Source organism: Musca vetustissima, unplaced genomic scaffold, assembly GCF_032173495.1.
Source record: "Musca vetustissima isolate MV318-11 ecotype Yass unplaced genomic scaffold, APGP_CSIRO_Mvet_v1 utg21637, whole genome shotgun sequence".
Lineage (NCBI taxonomy): Eukaryota > Metazoa > Arthropoda > Insecta > Diptera > Muscidae > Musca > Musca vetustissima.
Window position 1 is genome coordinate 335,996 of NW_026885325.1, and position 18,353 is coordinate 354,348.

General features: G+C 28.4%; 3 protein-coding genes across 3 annotated transcripts in view; all 3 read right to left on the reverse strand.

The window, feature by feature from the left end:
* The window catches only part of LOC133332524 (26S proteasome regulatory subunit 8), a 272,100-nt gene that overhangs the window by 241,951 nt on the left and 11,796 nt on the right, over positions 1-18,353 (reverse strand). The gene's annotated exons all lie outside the window — the stretch shown is intronic.
* Positions 1-18,353, reverse strand: part of LOC133332525 (farnesol dehydrogenase-like) — a 428,435-nt gene that overhangs the window by 154,921 nt on the left and 255,161 nt on the right. The window lies entirely within an intron of this gene.
* The window catches only part of LOC133332514 (eye-specific diacylglycerol kinase), a gene marked incomplete at both ends in the record, with an annotated part of 149,838 nt that continues 141,641 nt past the window's right edge, over positions 10,157-18,353 (reverse strand). The window contains 3 exons of the mRNA XM_061540915.1: positions 10,157-10,343; positions 13,888-14,045; positions 14,863-14,926. Coding sequence (XP_061396899.1) covers positions 10,157-10,343; positions 13,888-14,045; positions 14,863-14,926 — 409 coding nt within the window. The remainder of the gene's footprint in view (positions 10,344-13,887; positions 14,046-14,862; positions 14,927-18,353) is intronic.

Here is an 18,353-nt window from a genome sequence, read left to right on the forward strand (position 1 = left end):
CTAAGGGCTACAATTTTCGAGAAAGTAATGTTATTATTAGTGTTTTTAGAAATAATTATTATTTTTATTTATTTTATAAATTTATTTACAATACTTTTTTTTAATAGAATTTTAGTTTAATTCGTCTCGTATTGTTGTTACTGCTTCAATTCATAGTTTTTAGTTTTTCTAGAGGTGAATAGTTTTGGTTTCTAAATTTTAGTTTGTTGCTGTTTTTTCGTACTTTTCTAAATAGTCAGACTTAAGTAATTTCTTAAAATGAAATTTAATTTAAAAATATTTTTTTTTTAATTTCATAAAAGGGAAAACTTTTAAGTACTAAGAAAATAAAACACAACAATTTAATTGAAATCTGCCTTTATGGCTTCTTTAATTTAAATAAATAATTTTTAAGGATGATGGTTTATTTTTATATTTAAATATTTCTAACATTAAAGGAATATTTTAAATATAAAAAAAAATTAAATAAATATAAGTAAACAAATAATTTTCCGTAATATTTTTAATTTATTTTTGCTAATCGAATATTTAAAATTTGAACTAATCAAAATTTCAATAATTTTAGCCCTCGACTCCGCTCTTTTCTAAACAATGAAATACTGCTAATAATTTTAAGCCACTGAAGTTGCACATGGTCACCTCCCCACCCCCAAAAGTTTTTTGGTAAGTTCACTTTTCCAAATTTTAATCTAGTTAAAAATTTCTATAGCACTTAATTTTCTTTTAGGTTCAATGGAATTCAAAAGTGGAAGCATTGAATGCTCAAAACCATTCAAAGGGTGATTTTTTGAAAAATTAATTTTTAAAAGGTCTTCCGAAGCTTGGATTTTTAAAAGAATAATTTTTCGAGGACCATTTAGGGTGTGGACCATGATGTGTTTACAAGGGGGAGATATTTTATGGGATGGTGAAACTTTATTTCCGTCTCCCGCCATTAAAACAATAGGCAGGCCACAGCAAGCGCTAAATGTGGTGCAGATTAATCTACATCACTGTAGAGCAGCAGCTGCTGAACTGCTTCCCACCCTCTCTTCTTCGAATACTGACATCGGGCTCATCCAGGAACCGTATCTCTACAAAGATAAAGTGACTGGCTTGAGTGACAAAAAATACACGGTTTTGACCGCCTCCACGGGGAGAAGGTAAGAATGTGTATTCTAGCCAAAAAAAGAACATAATTTAATGCTTCTTTCTAATTTCAGCAAATGGTGTTATGACGGCAGTCAGGCTGGATAGGGGTAGCTCGAGACCCCTGATAGTCTCTGCAGTCTATCTCCCCTATGAGGCTCCTGATCCGCCCGATGTTGATGTACATTATCAAGAGATGAGTAGCACTGGTGACCTTATCATCGGTAGTCATGCACATCACATACACTGGGGAAACAGCAACACCAATAAGGTGAGTCCATTTTTGATTTTATACTTAGTTATAATCTTAGAATATGTAATAGGGGCAATGCACCAACGTTCGTTAAAGATTGAGAGTGATTGTGAAGTCGTCGAGAAATGCTTCTTTTCGGACCATAGACTGATATTTTTCCAGATTCCTACCTCCAGAGGTAAACAGAAGGCTTATAGGAATCCTCGAAAGACAAACTGGGGCAAATTCAAAGCCAAATTCAAAGCCTGTGTCACAAATATCTCATAAAGGCTGAGGATGTTGAGGATGTTGAGGAAGCTGTGAACAATGTCAGGGTCACTCTTCTGAAGAGCTATAAGGCTTCATGTCCTTTAACATACCCTGGGAAAAATCTCAGCCAGTACGTTGGTCACAAAACCTTGCATCCTTGAGGAAAGCATACAATAGAGCTAGTAAGACAAAACTCAATACAGATTGGGACGTTTATAGAGAACAGTTCAATAGGTACAAGAGTGAAATCAAGAAGGCTAAACGTGAGTTTTGGTTCTGCTACAGTGAGTCAATCGAAGAAGTCAACGAAAGCGGCCAGATTTCGAAGAGTCCTATCTAGAGATCCAAAATCTATAGGTAATATTAAGCGAAGTGACGGAAGGTGCACAAACTCTGGTAGTGAGACTCTTGATATTCTATTGTCAATTCACTTCCCTAGTTGTAAGGACCATAATGAGGGTGTGCATCGAGAAGAATAGAATCAACAAGGTGAAGCTATAGGACATCCATTCTGCCTTCGTAAGCTCAAAAAATAAAAGTTGTAGCCTATGCTGATGCATCATCAGCAGCTAGTTGGTAGGAAATTTCTAAGGAATATTTCAGATATTATGGAGGTTGCCCTTTCAACTCTGTCCAACTGGGCACACGCCAAGAGTCTTGATGTAAACCCCACTAAGACAGAATTGGTGCTCTTCACTAAGAAACAAAATACGAAATACTGAAGAAGCAAAATACGTTGATACAATCTTTGACCGCAAATTAACGTAGAATAGGGACGTTGAGGAACGCTCTAAGAAAGGACTGATAGCACTCTACTCCTGTAAGAACTCCATAGGTAAGAGCTGGGGACTAAGACCTGAGACCATTCACTGGTTGTATGTGACGGTCGTTCTCCCCATTCTTACATATGGTTGCTTTGTATGGTGGCAGGGGGTCAACAAAAAGATACTGCTGAAAAAAATAAATTCAGTACAGTGATTGGCTTCGATCCTGACGACCGGAGCCCTAAGAAGCACACCGCAGGCAGCCTTCAATGCGATCTTGAATCTCCAACCACTGGACACTTTGATTAAATTTCAGGCTGCTAGATGTGTCCTGAGACTCCGAGAAACGGATGCCTGGAAATTGCTGAACTGTGGTCACGCTAGTATCCTCAACATAACGCCAGGTTGTGATTTTTTGAGGAGAAAGACTAGTGGCTCCTTACCTCTGATCTGTCATTTTTCACAGACGGGTCAAAGATGGCGCAGGTGTTTACTGTAGGGAATTAGAAATATACAACTCATATAAACCGATAATACGGGACCGGTGACTATATATATGTCGATAGGCAGGCGGACTCAAGGCTTTAAAGTCGTGCACTATAAACTCAAAAGCAGTTTTTGATTGCAAGTTTGCTCTGCATGATATACGGCGGGTAGTTAAATTATGTTGGGTTCCAGGACATAGTAACATAGAAGGGAACGAGATAGCGGACGAACAGGGGGTTCACAGTCGTTCAATCTTCCGATTGAGAGATCTGTGCAACCACCTACTGGCTATTTCATTGGCTAAATCCGTTTGTTCTACAGCGAGGTAGTCGGCAACAGATGGTCGAGAGAACAATAAAAAAACGTCCCTTTTTTTTGATAGGAATGAGCCAATTAGAATCTGAACTTTTAAATTTCAGTCAGTTCTTTGAAGAAAAAAAAGGAATATCGGCTATATCGAAATGAAGGCGAATATATCCTATGCTCAATATCAAACATCCTGAGGGTAGTATCATGAGATGGATGTAGTATATTTTCGGGGACCTCTGATCTCAGAAAAAAAAACTGAAATATATATTACCTAACTTTTATGAATAATATAGAAAAAAAACCAAAAAACAAAACAAATAAAATCATCAAAAAATCCAAAATTAAATAGATTCACAAATAAAAAATAAAATAAATATATATTACCTTTTATAAATAATTTATTAAATAGTTAAAATGTTTTTAAATTTTTTTTAAATTATAAATACAATTTTAATAATTATTTACAATACACCATTTTGCATATATATCGTATCTAATAATTATTTCTATAACAAAAACCATTTGAATATTAAAAAAAATCAACCAAAAAAAGAACCAAAATCCATTTCGTTTTTAGAACAAAGAAAAAAAATCATATATGGACGTATATAAATCAGATATTGTTTTTTTTATAATAATAAATTAAAAACATTAATGGTGTTCTTCTTAACTTCTAAGAATCATAAGACTTTCGTTACAAATGTTTATATATATATATATATATATATATTTTTTTACATGTATTGGATTTTGTTTCTTTTCACAAAGACAAAAAAAACAAATTTAATGTTTTTATTCAAAAATTATTCTTTCATTTTTTTTTAAATTTTTAATAATTTAGAGCAAAATGTTGTTAATTGTTTCTACAAAATATTTTTTTTTAATTTCGAGAAATACAGTACGTGTTGTGTTGTATTTAAGCAACCATATATCCATTGTTATTATGTTAATAATGTTGTTTTAATAATTTGTTTTTTTTTTTTATGGAGCAGTTTAAGAGAATACGCTTTATAAAAACCAGCCAACTTTTAGAATGCAATTATCTCCAAAAGGAAATGTTCCCACACTATACATCTAATGTATTCGAAGGTTGGCTCGTACTGTATATTTACATCATTTTTTCTTTGTAGTATTTATTTTTCAAATCAGATGAGATCTCGAAACATTTGTGTAAACAAAACAATTGTCAAATTTTTTTAATACCGATATTAGATATAATTATATTTTATTGTTTTTTTTTTAATTATTAATTATTCCGAAACAAATACTGGCCAAAAACTCTCCATAAACTATGGAAATTAATTTTGAATATAACGGTCAGAAAATCAAATATTTTCTAAAATGGAGCAGATTTTAATAGTGCTCAACTAACAATAACAAATGTATCTGCACAATTCTTTTAGAAAGTATTTTTGTCTTTTCAAATGGCTACGCCAAAAGAATCCATTTGCTTTAAAATAATTGAAAAATATTTTTTTATTTACGCCTATGGCTAGCCTGAAAAAAATATTTTGTTCTTAGTTTACGTCTTTGAATGGCCGTGAAAAAAACATTTTTTTTTTCTACGCCTTTGGTTTAGCTTAGAAATATTTTTAAAAAATCTACGTCTATGTCATAGTTTGAAAAATATGCATTTTTAAACTTACGGCTACATTAAAAAAAAAAACAAGACAATTGTTTTGTTAAAAAATTAAACAAATGTATGTATATATTTTTTTAATTTCTGGTTTATGGCGTATCTTGAAAAAGTTTTATTTCCAAAATTTCTCTCATAGTCTAAAAAAAGTTCTCATTTGGTTGGACAAAATAAATACTAAAAAAAAGTTTATAAAAGTTCAAGATATTTGATTTTTTAAAGATTGGCATATTTTTAATAAACACATTTTTGATAAAATAAATTGAAAGCAAATTTTCAGTAAAAGTATTTTGTTCTGGTTCTTTAAGAAATTTGATTTATATTTTTCTCGTTCTTTGCAATTTTTTTTTATTTATTTATTTTCGTAAAATAGTTATTAGTTCCTTGGACCCGGTTAAACTCCGAACAAGTGATTTTTTTCATTTGCTTTATATAATTATAAGTGTTTCGATTTAAAAAATAAATATTTTTTTATAAAGGTGCTGTTATTTTTTTATAAATATATTTTTTATAAAAAGTCATAGTTTTTTTTCAAAATTTATTTTTTTTTAAATATTTTTTATGAAAATTTTAAGTTGTAGTTTTTAGTTTAATTTGAGAAATTGGGTCTTTTTTATAGGAAGTTTAGGTTTTTTTTATAAAATACATTTTCTTTTTTGTTTGACAAATTTCGTTCGATTTCTCTTTTTAATGTTTCAAATAATTATTAAATACTAAATTGCTTTTGTTGTTATTTTTAGTAGGTAATTTCTTACTTTTTTTAAAATACAGTTTTGTTGTTGTATTAAAAAAGAGTTAAAGGTTAAGGAGGTTTTAAGTCATTTTTTTTTAAATGGTCTTATCTTTTAAGCAATTTATAAAAAATCGAAACAAAATCATAATAGACGATCAATGAGTTTTTTTTTTGAAATATCGTTTTGTTGATTGTTAATCTATATTAGGATTTTTTATTAGTTGTTATTTCTCTAATAAAGATTGTCTTCGTCTTCTACAAATATAATTTGAGTTTTTTGTTTTTGTGGAGAGAGTTTTTGGGTATATTTTGAGAAGGATTTTTTTATTTTTAAGTAGAACTGAAGATTTTCAATTTTTTTGTGTTTTCAAAAACAATGTATTGCCAAATTTTTAGGGGCTATAAAATTTGCAATAGATTGTTTTTTTTCAATTAATTTGTTTTTTTTCTTATGTTTCTTTTTTCAAACAAGCAAAAAATACCTTAAATAATATGGTAATTAATTATTTTAAATGATTTTTTTAAATATTTCTCTTCTCTTCTTCATTTGAAGGAAGTCAAATTAAAAAAATATATATTTTTAATTTTTTTTAAATTGAGTTTCTTCCCTATTTTTTTTATAATTTCTGGCAGATTTTTTTTTTATTCTTTCCAGTTTTATTTATCAACATAAGTTTGAAACATAATTTTTAGGGAATTTTTAAATCTTATTAATTATTATATATTTTTTTGGAATAAAAATGAGTGGGTGTGTGTAATTTTAGTTTAAATAAATTGTGATTTATTTTACAAATGTTTTTTTTTTATATATATTTTTGTTAATTTATTTGGTCTTTTTTTAATATTATTTATATGTTTTTTTAAGCAAGATAGGCATTTGTATTGTAAAATTGTTATATTCTTCTTTCAGAATATTTAATTTATAGTACAAATTGATATAACTCTCTGTATACGACATGACATCTTGAAAAAATATGTTTTTAAAAATCCACGTCTTTAGTTCAGCGTTAAAAATATGAAAATAAACTCTGCACGGGTGGCTTGTCTTTTAAAAAATTTACGCCGGTAACTTATCTTAAAAAAAAAATATTTTTTTAATCTCTACAAGAAAAAATATTTTTACAAGGTTAGATACTGGCGTATATTTTTTAAAATGTTTTGGCTTATATTTTTTCGAAATATTTTTGGGCTTGCGCAAGAAGAGTAGATTTTATGAAAACATTTTTTTTTACAATATTCACTGGCTTGGTTTAAAAAACATTCCCTTAAAACAATCCTAGTGGCTTGTTTAAAAATAATTTATTTCATTATAAAATCTACACTTGTGGCTAGCTTGAAAAATAATTTTTTTACAATAATATTTTGAATAAAACCTACGCCCTTAGCTTGCCAAAATAATAATTAAAAAAATGTGCGGCTTTAGAAAATATATTTATATATATCAGTGTCTAATCTCAAAAAAAAAAAAAAAAAATAAATAAATAAAAAACTCGGCTGAGATAACTGCGGCGTATTAGTTATGACAGCAATAATACGCACTGTTGTACCACCATCATTAAATTTATTTTAGATTACTTCAATTTTATTCGTATTTCTATAAGAGCTGAGTCTTTCTTTTTGATAAATGAATTTCCAGTTAAGAATGTGTTCGGGACCTCATCGATCTCGATAATTAATCGACGAGGTCCTATCAAAACACAAAACGTCAGGCTACTCTTCTTCTTGTAGTTGTAAAAAGTGGATCGCCAGATCAAGAAAATGTAACTGTATTTAATATTTCAGCAATTTAAAACAATAAATAAAAGACCGACAGAGTCAAATTTGAATTTTGAATTTAAATTATTTAAAGTGTGTTTAATTTGCTGACAACAAAAGTATCGTGTGTATACTCGTTGTATTGTTGTAGTTTGAAAATTTCATATTGTTCTCCGTCCTTGTTCAACAATAAATGTCGGCTTTAAAGCTACTCTGTATAATATTTAGAACCCGTACAAGTCCTTTCGACTGTATTGGAACTTGTACAGAAAGTTAAAAAACAAAAAGGGTGTTTTTCTGTATAGAACGCCCAGGCGAGATGCTTTCTTTAGTATGCAAAAAAAAAAAAAAAAAAAAAAAAAATCCTCATTCTCAGCTTAGGTGGATTAGTTTGAAAAAAAAAAAAAAAATAATGAACGTCTAGTTTGAACAAATTATTTTGCAAAAATATAAGGCTGAAGTTTAGCTTGAAAAATGTTTTTATTAAAACCTACGACAGTGTCCTGGTTTTTTTAAATTGAAAATGTATTTTTTTTTAATTTTAAGACCGTGAATTAATTAAATATATATATATATATTAGTTTTTTTATTTGAATCTTTTTGTGTTTCCAAAATTCAGTTGAGATACTTAAGGCGTATGAGTTATGACAGCAATAATACGCTCTGTGGTACTTTATCAATGAATCTAATGCAAAGCTTTTTTCTTATGAAAATAATTCTTCAACTGTGATAAGGTTTTTTTTTGTATAGAAACACAATTCTCAGTCCATACCAGGTAGGTTTTTTAATCTATGCCTGTGGCTTAACTCGGAAAAAATTTTAATATTTTTATGAAAAAAAAAACAAATAATGAATCTACGCGTAGTTTAAAAATTTTGAAAGAAATCTACGAGAGTGCCCTGATTTTTTTAATTGATTTTTTTTTTAATTTTATGTTTATGTTTTTTAATTTTATGTTAATGTTTCCAAAATTCAGTTGAAAAGTTGATATTCATAATGTTAAGTTTTATTTTAGTGGCGTTGCTAGTTGAAATCGCTAATGGAGTTTGGTTTGTTTCCATAATCGACTCATAAATCTTCTGATAAAGTTTTTTTGTATAGAAACAAATTTCTCAGTCCATATGAGATACGTTTTTTAATCTATGCCTGTGGCTTAACTCGGAAAAAAGTTTTAAAATTTGTATGACTGTTGATTAGTTTTAAAAAACAAATAATATTTTTAATTAATCTACACCCGATGTTTAGGTTGAACATAATATTTTGCAAAAATATATGCCTGCGGTTTAGCTTGAAAAATATTTTTAAGAAAATCTACGCCAGTGACTTAATTTTTTTAATTGAATTTTTAATTTTTTTTTAAATTTAAGATCGTGGATTACTAAACATTTTTTAAGTTAAATAATATTAGTTGTCTGTTATAGAATATTTTATTTTATTCCTTTAGGAGTTTTTTTTTCTGAAAATGTCTTGCTCTTAATTAATATTTTATTATATTTTAGGATTTTTTTTATAATAATAAAAATTAATTTTCTTTAATTCCTTTTGAGTGTTTTTCGCATAATATCAACTTCCATTTCAAAGTAATAAAATAAGGGAAAATTACCAAAATTGTATAAATCAATTACGTTGTTTATTTTTGTTAACAATTTTTAATGTTTATGTCTTTTTTCATTTATGTTTTTATTTTATTATTTTTTTTTTAATTTTATATCACAATAATCGTTTCCAAAAAATATATTTAATTTTTTTTTGCAAATTAATTAAGGGCCTTATTTTTTGTAATGAGAGCGAAATTCTTAAAGAATTTTGTTTTAATTATTAGAAAATATATTTAAAATTTGTTTATAATTATTATAATATATTATTTTTTATTAGACCATTACCTTGCTTACTTTGCTTTGAAATAACAATTTATATTTTTTTAAATTTAATTTAAATTCAAATTTTTTTTAATTACCTTAATAACTATTGAAAAGAAGATCGTCATATTTATCATACATACTATTTTTTAATTTAATTTTTATTTAAAAAAAATATTAAAATAAATTATTTCTTTTTTTATATTTTCAAATAACCTCAACTTAAATTTAAAAATGTGTATTTATTTTTTCTTCATATTCATATTATCTCCCATGTGTAAAAATCGCTCTTGGCCTTAAAAAGTAATTCAAAAAATTAAAGGAGTAAAATTATTTATTTATTAATTAAGTATTACAATTATCAATATAAATTATAATTAATGGAATGTTGTTTTTAATATTTATAAAATTTATAATTAGATTTTTTTTTTATATTTCAGTATTGTGTTTGGTGTCATAAGAAAATTGTTGGTTGTTGTTATTATTATAATTATTATTATTTTATAGAGGAAAAAACATACATCCAAATGAAAAAAATCGTGTGCATTAAATGTGGGGGAAAAATAGAAAAAAATTATTTGTTTGTCATTAGTTTAAGTTATTGTAAAGTGTTGTTGTTGTTTTTTAACTTCATCTAGCATCTACGGTGATTAATTAAATTATTTATTCATTATGGGACTACCATTTGCTTTTTCAAAAACTACAGACACAATTATTATTGAGAATTTTTAAAAAAAATTAAAAAATAATTACTATTTTACATTACACTATTTTTGTATTTGTTTTTTTTTTTTTTTAGAAATTAAGAAACTAATGATTGTTTTGTTGTTGTTGCTGATTTTCTATGTATATGTAGTATGAGTATATACTTATATATTTTTTTTAAATTATTTTTTCTAATTAAGTGGTCTTTTTGTTTGTTGCAGCAGTTCTTGTTTTAGTTGTTGTTGTTGTGTGTATTCCTATAATATTATTTGTATTAATTTGTTTCTTCTTGTTCTTCTTACTTTCCAAATATGTTGCGATTTCATTGTGATTTTTATTGAATGCCACCATCATTGCGGTATTGCCATTCATATCCCGTAATTCAACATTAGCACCGGCTGCAACTAACATTACGCACAAATCGCGTCGGCCATGTTGGGCTGCTAGATGCAAGGCTGTTTGTCCCCTGAAATTGAAGGAGAAAAAAAGAAGACAAAAAGGTAAAGTATTTTTTTCTATATAAATGTGTACAAAAAATTAAACAATATTTTTTTTTCTTTTTAGGTTCTGGAATATGTTGACTTTTGGATTTGGAATCAAGAGATAATAACATGATCTGGCTTGGCTTTATAAATAATTATACGCCTGGAACTTAGTATAAACCAGTGTCAAAAAATGTCGCTCGATGTTGCCTTAGCCTATGGTTTGCGGAGGTCTACGGAATTATACACACTGGTTTTATTATTTGTTGTATATATAGGATATAAGTTTTTATCATAGAATTGACCGGCTGAGGAGTGGTACCCGAAGAGGCTACCCCATAGACCTCATCTTTGAATTTTAAATAGGTTAGCATCAAATAACATTTACAAAATTGTAAAATTTTGATCCTTTGGTGTATTAGAAGGCCGAAAGAAACAAGGGTTTTAGAACCAATATTTTGATGAGACACTTTTTTTTATCGTATCAATGTGTTTATAGCCTCATTAGCCATATAAAAAATCTATTCTATAATATTTCTCTTAAAACCCTGCTCTAAAATTCAGTTATCCTGAAACAAGGAAAGAAACAAGGGTTTTAGAACCAATATTTTGATGAGACACGTTTTTACCGTATCACTGTGTTTATAGCCTCATTTAGAATATTATAGAATAGATTTCTATAATATTCCTCTTAAAACCCTGCTCTAAAATTCAGTTTTTAGTCAAATAAAAATTTAAACTTTGAATATTGCTTGTTTCTTGCATTTTATTAAAATACATAAAAACGACATCACTCCCTCTAACCAATAGTGAAAATTTCATTCAAATATCTCCATTCATCACCGAGTTATGGCCATTTGAAATTGACCATGTTTCAAATTATAGCTGCTACACGATTCTGTTTGCCTGGTACGGCAAATGGAAAAACTGAAGAAATTACAGTTTCTCAAAAACAGAAAAAAACTGCAGGATGTATTGCCGCCTAAAAGTATGCTCATAATTTCGCAAACGAACATGGAAACACAGAGAAAACAATCTGGCAACACACATCTGTATTTTTCTGTTTTTGTAGAATTGCAATTTCTTTGATTTTCCCATTTGCCGTACCAGGCAAACAGAATCGTGTAGCAGCTATATTTTGACACATGGTCAATTTCAAATGGCCATATCTCGGTGATGACTGGAAAGATTTGAATGAATCTTTCACTATTGGAAAGGAGAAGATATGTAGTCTTTATGAGTGTCAATAAATTATATTATATATATTAACTTGGCATTTTTTTTTAAATTTGTGCTAAAAATACCACGGGCGTATTTCTTAAAGGACTTTTTTATGTACCGATACGGTACATAAAATGCTTTTAAATATGCTTAAATGCTTTTAAATATTTTTTTTTGTAATACCAATAGAGCGTGAAAAATATTTGGTTGAGTACCAACAGTGAGAACATTTTTAGAGAATGCTTTTTTCATGTTCCAATAGAAATGTGTATTTTTATATCTTTGGTAATGATATAATATCATTTTGCTACAGTTAAAATGAGCCTCATCAAAATATTAGATTGGGGGAAAACAAACCCATTATATTATCGGCATATGGTTTTTTTTATATGGTTAGAAGGATGGCATTTTGCAGTAAAAAAATTGAAGTGAAAAAAGAGAAAATTCGGTACATTTTAAAGTTTTTCTTTGACAAAACGAAAACGCAAGCCAAGCGGCTAATTTTGTGAATGGTGTTTATGGTTCCGATACTGTAACATCCAATTATGTGCAATTTTGGTTTCGTAGATTCTGTTGAGGAATTTTTGATGTTTAAGATGCACCTCGCATCATCCAAACATTGCGCATCGTAATATTTCTCTCAAATTTAAATCGAGCTCGGAGATGAAAATGGATTTTTCATGTGCCTCTCTCACAAAAAATGGTCAAAATTTTGTTGAAAATGAATTTTCTAATATCATGCGAAGCATACTATCCGATTTGAAATAAACTATGCGCAACCTAAATACCAATCCTGGATCAACAATTTCAATTTTTATAAATCCAATATTAAGCAATCGGAGTGTTCAATTTGGTTGAAACAATGCACAGCATAACATTTCTTTCAAATTCAAATCAATTTAGATTTTGGTGAAAATCGGATCAATTCTTCTGGTAACTCCCCCAAAAAAATGGTCAAAAAATTTTGTTAAAAATGCTTTTTATAATATCACACAAACAGAGCATCCGATTGAAACAAAACTTTGCATAATCTAATACTTTAATTATACTTGTATAGTGTTGGGACTTATCCGTCCTTCTTCTTCTAGTGCCTTCCCTACAAAGGGTCCACATTTTGAAAATTTCAAAACCTTGCACATCGTTATATTTTTTACCAATCCTAGATCTATTACGGAGATGGAACCAATCGGTCCATTCCATCTGATACCTCCTCTATGAAGGGTCAAAATTGTGAGAATGTGTTAATCGAACAACAATCGTATGGAAAGTGTGATTTGATATTAAATACGCACAACATAATACATATTTTTTTTTAATTTATATAAAGTTCGAAGATGGGACCCATCGGTTCACTCCTTTGGTAACTCCCATACAATGTAATATTCCATACTTTATAAAAAAACATCAGTTATGTATTAAGCCGCCGAATTTTCAAGGGATGTATTATTTGTGTGGGGTATAGCACAGGCTGACCAAATCGGATACACTGCTTTGTTATTATTAAAAAAAAAATAATCCAAAATATTTTAGATATCTTTGAACATTCATATAATTCTAATTTTCTCTTATATAACAAGGTCAATATGTAATAAAACTTTAAAATTCCATCGACCCATTGATGCAAAATTTATGAAAATCGGTTGAGTAGTCGCTGAGTTATACTTACTGTTCGGTGCTGAGCACCTATTACCTGAAATTGAAAAACCACACTAAAATCGGTCTTATAAAAATGGAAATATAATTTTTTTCTTCCTAATGGCTACTGTGTATGAATGTACGGTTATGATACATTACATTTGTGAATAAAAACAAGCAACTATCAATTTAAAAATCGGACTACATACAGACTGTGTGTGACCTAAAAGTATGCTATAATCTTCTTTACAAACCAGCAGCCACTGCGAAAAAAATGTCAATCCATTTTTGTGTAATTTTTTAATTTCAGGTAATAGGCGCCCAGCATCGAACAGTAGGTGTATTACGGAACATTGCTGAATTCAAATGCAAATAACTCAGCAACTACTTAACCGATTTTCATAAATTTTGCACCAATGGATCGGGGGAATTCTAGAAATTTCTTCTCCATGTTGGCATTATGAAAAGGTTAAATACCCGACTGATACTTTTTTACTTGTTTTTTTTTTTTTTCATAACAGATTTTCCTCTTGGATAGTGTATAGTACCCCCCTATAGATATAAATCCGTTTGAAACCGTATCGTCAAATTCATTGCAGAAATGGGATTTCTTAAAAAAAGAAAAAAATCCCCCGTTTTCTTTTTTACGTTTATTCATTTACTTTTACTTACATTTCACGATCTTTAATATTTATTAGGCGACGCGATGCACACGATACAATATATTTAAGAATATCCTTATGATTATATTTGCAAGCGAAATGTAAAGCAGTTTGTCCGCTGCGATTAACGGATTGTAATGAGTATCCTTGTTCATGTAGTGCACGTAACTGAAATAAAAAACAATGAAACGAAAAATATTGAAAAAAAGAAAAGAAAGAAAAAGGTGTAATTGAATAAAAAGACTATAAATTAGATAAAGAAATATTAAATAAATTATAGACAGACACATAATTAATTAATAATTGTAATAAGTAAAGCAGTAACAATAATACAATAAATTAAAAAAAAACAAGTACGAAAAACAAGAAAAGATAGGGAGTGGGATTTGTTTTATGTTTTTTAAGGATATGTTTCAATTTTTAAAAAAAGGGAAGGGGTTTGAATTTTAATTTTTAACAAAAGGGAAGGGATAGGGGTTGTTTTATTTGTTATTTTATTATTTTTATTTCTTAATTTTTATCAGTTAGGAAATGTATGAAAAACATGAAAATATAGGGAGGGGATTTGTTTTAAAAATTTTTAAGGATATTTTTCAATTTGGAAAAGGTAAGGGTTTGCATTTTAATTTTTAACCAAGGGGAAGAGTTTGTCTTATTTTATATTTTAAAATTTTTATCAGTTACGAAATTTACGGGACACAACAGCAATAAGGACATACAATGGATTTTTGAAAGTGTTTACAATAAATTTGGAATATAACCATAGGGAAAGGATAATAGATTTATTTTTTTTTAATTATATTTTTATCAGTTAATGGAAATGGGGGACAAGAACAAAAATAGATTTTGGAATTTTTTTTTAATTCTTTTTTTTTTGGAAAGTGGGACAAGGGACAAAACAATTAAAATTTTGGCAATAAATTGGATATTCGAATTTTTGTAACATAAAAAAGGTAACCATATATATGTATAGTTAATAGAATACCATCAATAAATCGCCACTTTGAGCAGCTAATAGTATGGCATCGGAAGTTTGCTCCAATATAGGACTGTAGGAGGAGATTGTTGGGTAGATTTTTTTTTGTTAAAAAAAAAATAGAAAATTATATAAGAAAATAATTATTATAAATATTTCTTAAATAAATAAAAAGAAAAAATTATATAATGGTAAAAATATAATATATTAAAAAATTATATAAAATATTTGTATATAGAAAAAAGTGCATGTGCTGTGAGCTTTATTCAAATAATGTTTGTACTTATTGGCTTGAAGTCCTGGTCGCGGATCTATGTTTTACATAAAGTCATAGAATATTACTGCTTAAAAATAACAAAAAAAAATTTTAACTGCTAAATTATTTTTTAAAAATTACTCCCTATAACATGAATAAATATATTATGAAAAATTCACGAAAAATATTTATGAAAATCATCGCTTATTGTAACACTCGATTAAATATTTAGTTAATAAAAATTAAGTTGGAACTATATCGAAAACTGAACAGATTTTTTTCCGAAACTTACCACACATCTTTCTGGACTTAATTTAGTACGCTATGCTAAATTTCGTGGAAATCTAAAGATATATAGGTACTTTGGTGCACCATTTATCTTAAATCGAACGGAAATATATATGGGAGCTATATCTAAATATGAACCGATTTCCATTAAACTTAGTACGCATCATCAACGATTCAATTCAGTACGCTATGCCAAATTTCGTGCAAATCGAAAGATATATAGGGTGGTGTTTGGTTCACCATTTACATAAAATCGGGCGAAAATATATATGGAAGCTATATCGAAATCTGAACCGATTTTCCCGAAACTCACCACTCATCATTCTAAACTCAATTCAGTACGCTATCCAACATTTCGTGTAAATCAAAAGATATAAAGGCAATTTGGTGCACCATTTACCTTAAAACCGACGAAATTATATATGGGAGCTATATCTAAATATGAACCGATTTTCATTAAACTTAGCACACATCACTCTAGGCTTAATTTAGTATGCTATGCTAAATTTTGTGGAAATCGAAAGATATATAAGTACTTTGGTACACCATTTACCTTAAATCGGGCGAAAATATATAGGGGAGCTACAGTGGTGGTCACAGAATTAAAACATTTACTGTGGTAAACATTTTTTGAACAGCCCTCGACTCGTTTGAAATATTTTTGAAAAATTTTTAATTCAGAACACTTCAATATACTGCACTTAAGAGATTTAGTGCGAAAATGGAAAATTATTGCATTCAATTTTTCCATAAATAACGGGTTTTATGAAAATACATCAACTTTGAAGTGGCCATATAATTAAAACATTGTGTGATTTTTTACTTTACTGCATTTTTTGCAAATATTTTTAAAAAAGCTACTTAATTTAGTTAAATTATGTAAACTAAGCACCGATAAAATTATTTACTGATAAAAATTTTTGAAAAAATCTGTAAAATCTATCAAAATTGCCAAAAAATTTGTACAGTACACATTACATTCAGAAAATAACCCTTATTATAGAAAATAAAGGTCCGAATGCACCAGAATCACTAGAATCAGTAGAAAACAATAAATAATTCCCAGAATAAATAAATATTTGAAATAAAAACTCAAAAAATGGGAATTTACCTAAAAGAACGATTCAATTTCGATAGCCTTTATTGAAGAAGGGCGGAATATTTTTGCAGTATGTGAGGAAATATCGATTGATATTGACATTTATTATATCAAATCGATTGTTCGAGTAGTACAGAATATATTTTATCAAAAAATATACCAGTCACAACAGTAAGAACAGAGATCAACGCCTATGTTGACGAGAAAACGTTTCTGGTACACAGCAGCATGTTTGATGGTTAACTCTTGACCCTTAAAATCTATTGAACATGACAATATTTTTCAAAAATAATATTTTTTGTATAGAATAATGTCCATTTAATCTATTTTAGCCTAAAAGAAAGAAAAATTTTACAATTTGACAAATATTTAAAGTCTTGTGTTGAGCATCAAAAATGCTGCTGTGTGGCAGAAACTTTTACTCGTCAACATAGGCGTTGATCTCTGTTCTTTCTGTTGTGACTGGTATATTTTTTGATAAAATATATTCTGTTCTACTCGAACAATCGATTTGATATAATAAATGCCAATATCAATCGATATTTCCTCACATACTGCAAAAATATTCCGGCCTTCTTCAATAAAGGCTATCGAAATTGAATCGTTCTTTTAGGTAAATTCCCATTTTTTGAGTTTTTATTTCAAATATTTATTTATTCTGCGAATTATTTATTGTTTTCTACTGATTCTAGCAATTTCTGGTGCATTCGGACCTTTATTTTCTATAATAAGGGTTATTTTCTGAATTTAAGGTGTACTGTACAATTTTTTTGGCCATTTTGATAGATTTTACAGATTTTTTCAAAAAATTTTATCAGTAAATGATTTTATCGGTGCTTAGTTTAAATAATTTAACTAAATTAAAGAGCTTTTTTAAAAATATTTTCAAAAAATGCAGTAAAGTAAAAAATCACACAATGTTTTAATTATATGGCCACTTCAAAGTCGATGTATTTTCAAAAAACCCGTTATTTATGGAAAAATTGAATGCAATAATTTTCCATTTTCGCACTAAATCTCTTAAGTGCAGTATATTGAAGTGTTCTGAATTAAAAAATGTTCAAAAATACTTCAAACGAATCGAGGGTTGAACAAAAAATGTTTACCACAGTAAATGTTTTAATTCTGTGACCACCACTGTATATCGAAATCTGAACCGATTTCCATTAAACTTAGCACACATCACTCTAGGCTTAATTTGGTATGCTATGCCGAATTTCGTGCAAATCAAAATATATATAGGTACTTTGGTGCACCATTTACCTTAAATCGGACGAAAATATATTGTGGAGCTGTATCTAAATCTGAACCGATTTTCACGAAACTTATCACAAATGTTGCTGGACCTAATTCAGTGCCCTATGTCAAATTTTGCGATTATCGAAGGATATAAAGGGACAATTTACCAAAAATCGGAGGAAAATACTTATGAGAGCTATATCTAAATCTTAACCGATTTTCACGAAACTTAGCACACGTCATTCAAAACTCAATTCAGTACACTATGCTAAATATCGTAAAAATGGAAAGATATATAGGGACTTTGGTGCACCATTTACGTAAAATCGGACGAAAAATATATAGGGGTGGCTATATCGAAATCTGAACCGATTTTCACCAATTTCAATAGGGTTCATCCTTAGGCCAAATAAATGAGCTGCACAAAATTTCATTCAATTTGGATTATAAATGCGACCGGTACTTTGTTTACAATTTAACATTAACAGACGGACGGATGGACATGCATAAATAGACTCAGAAAGTGATTCTATGCATATTCTCAAAATGAACTATGGGTCTATCACGTATCCTTTTGCCTGTTACAAACATATGCATAAAGACATAACACAGTGTGAT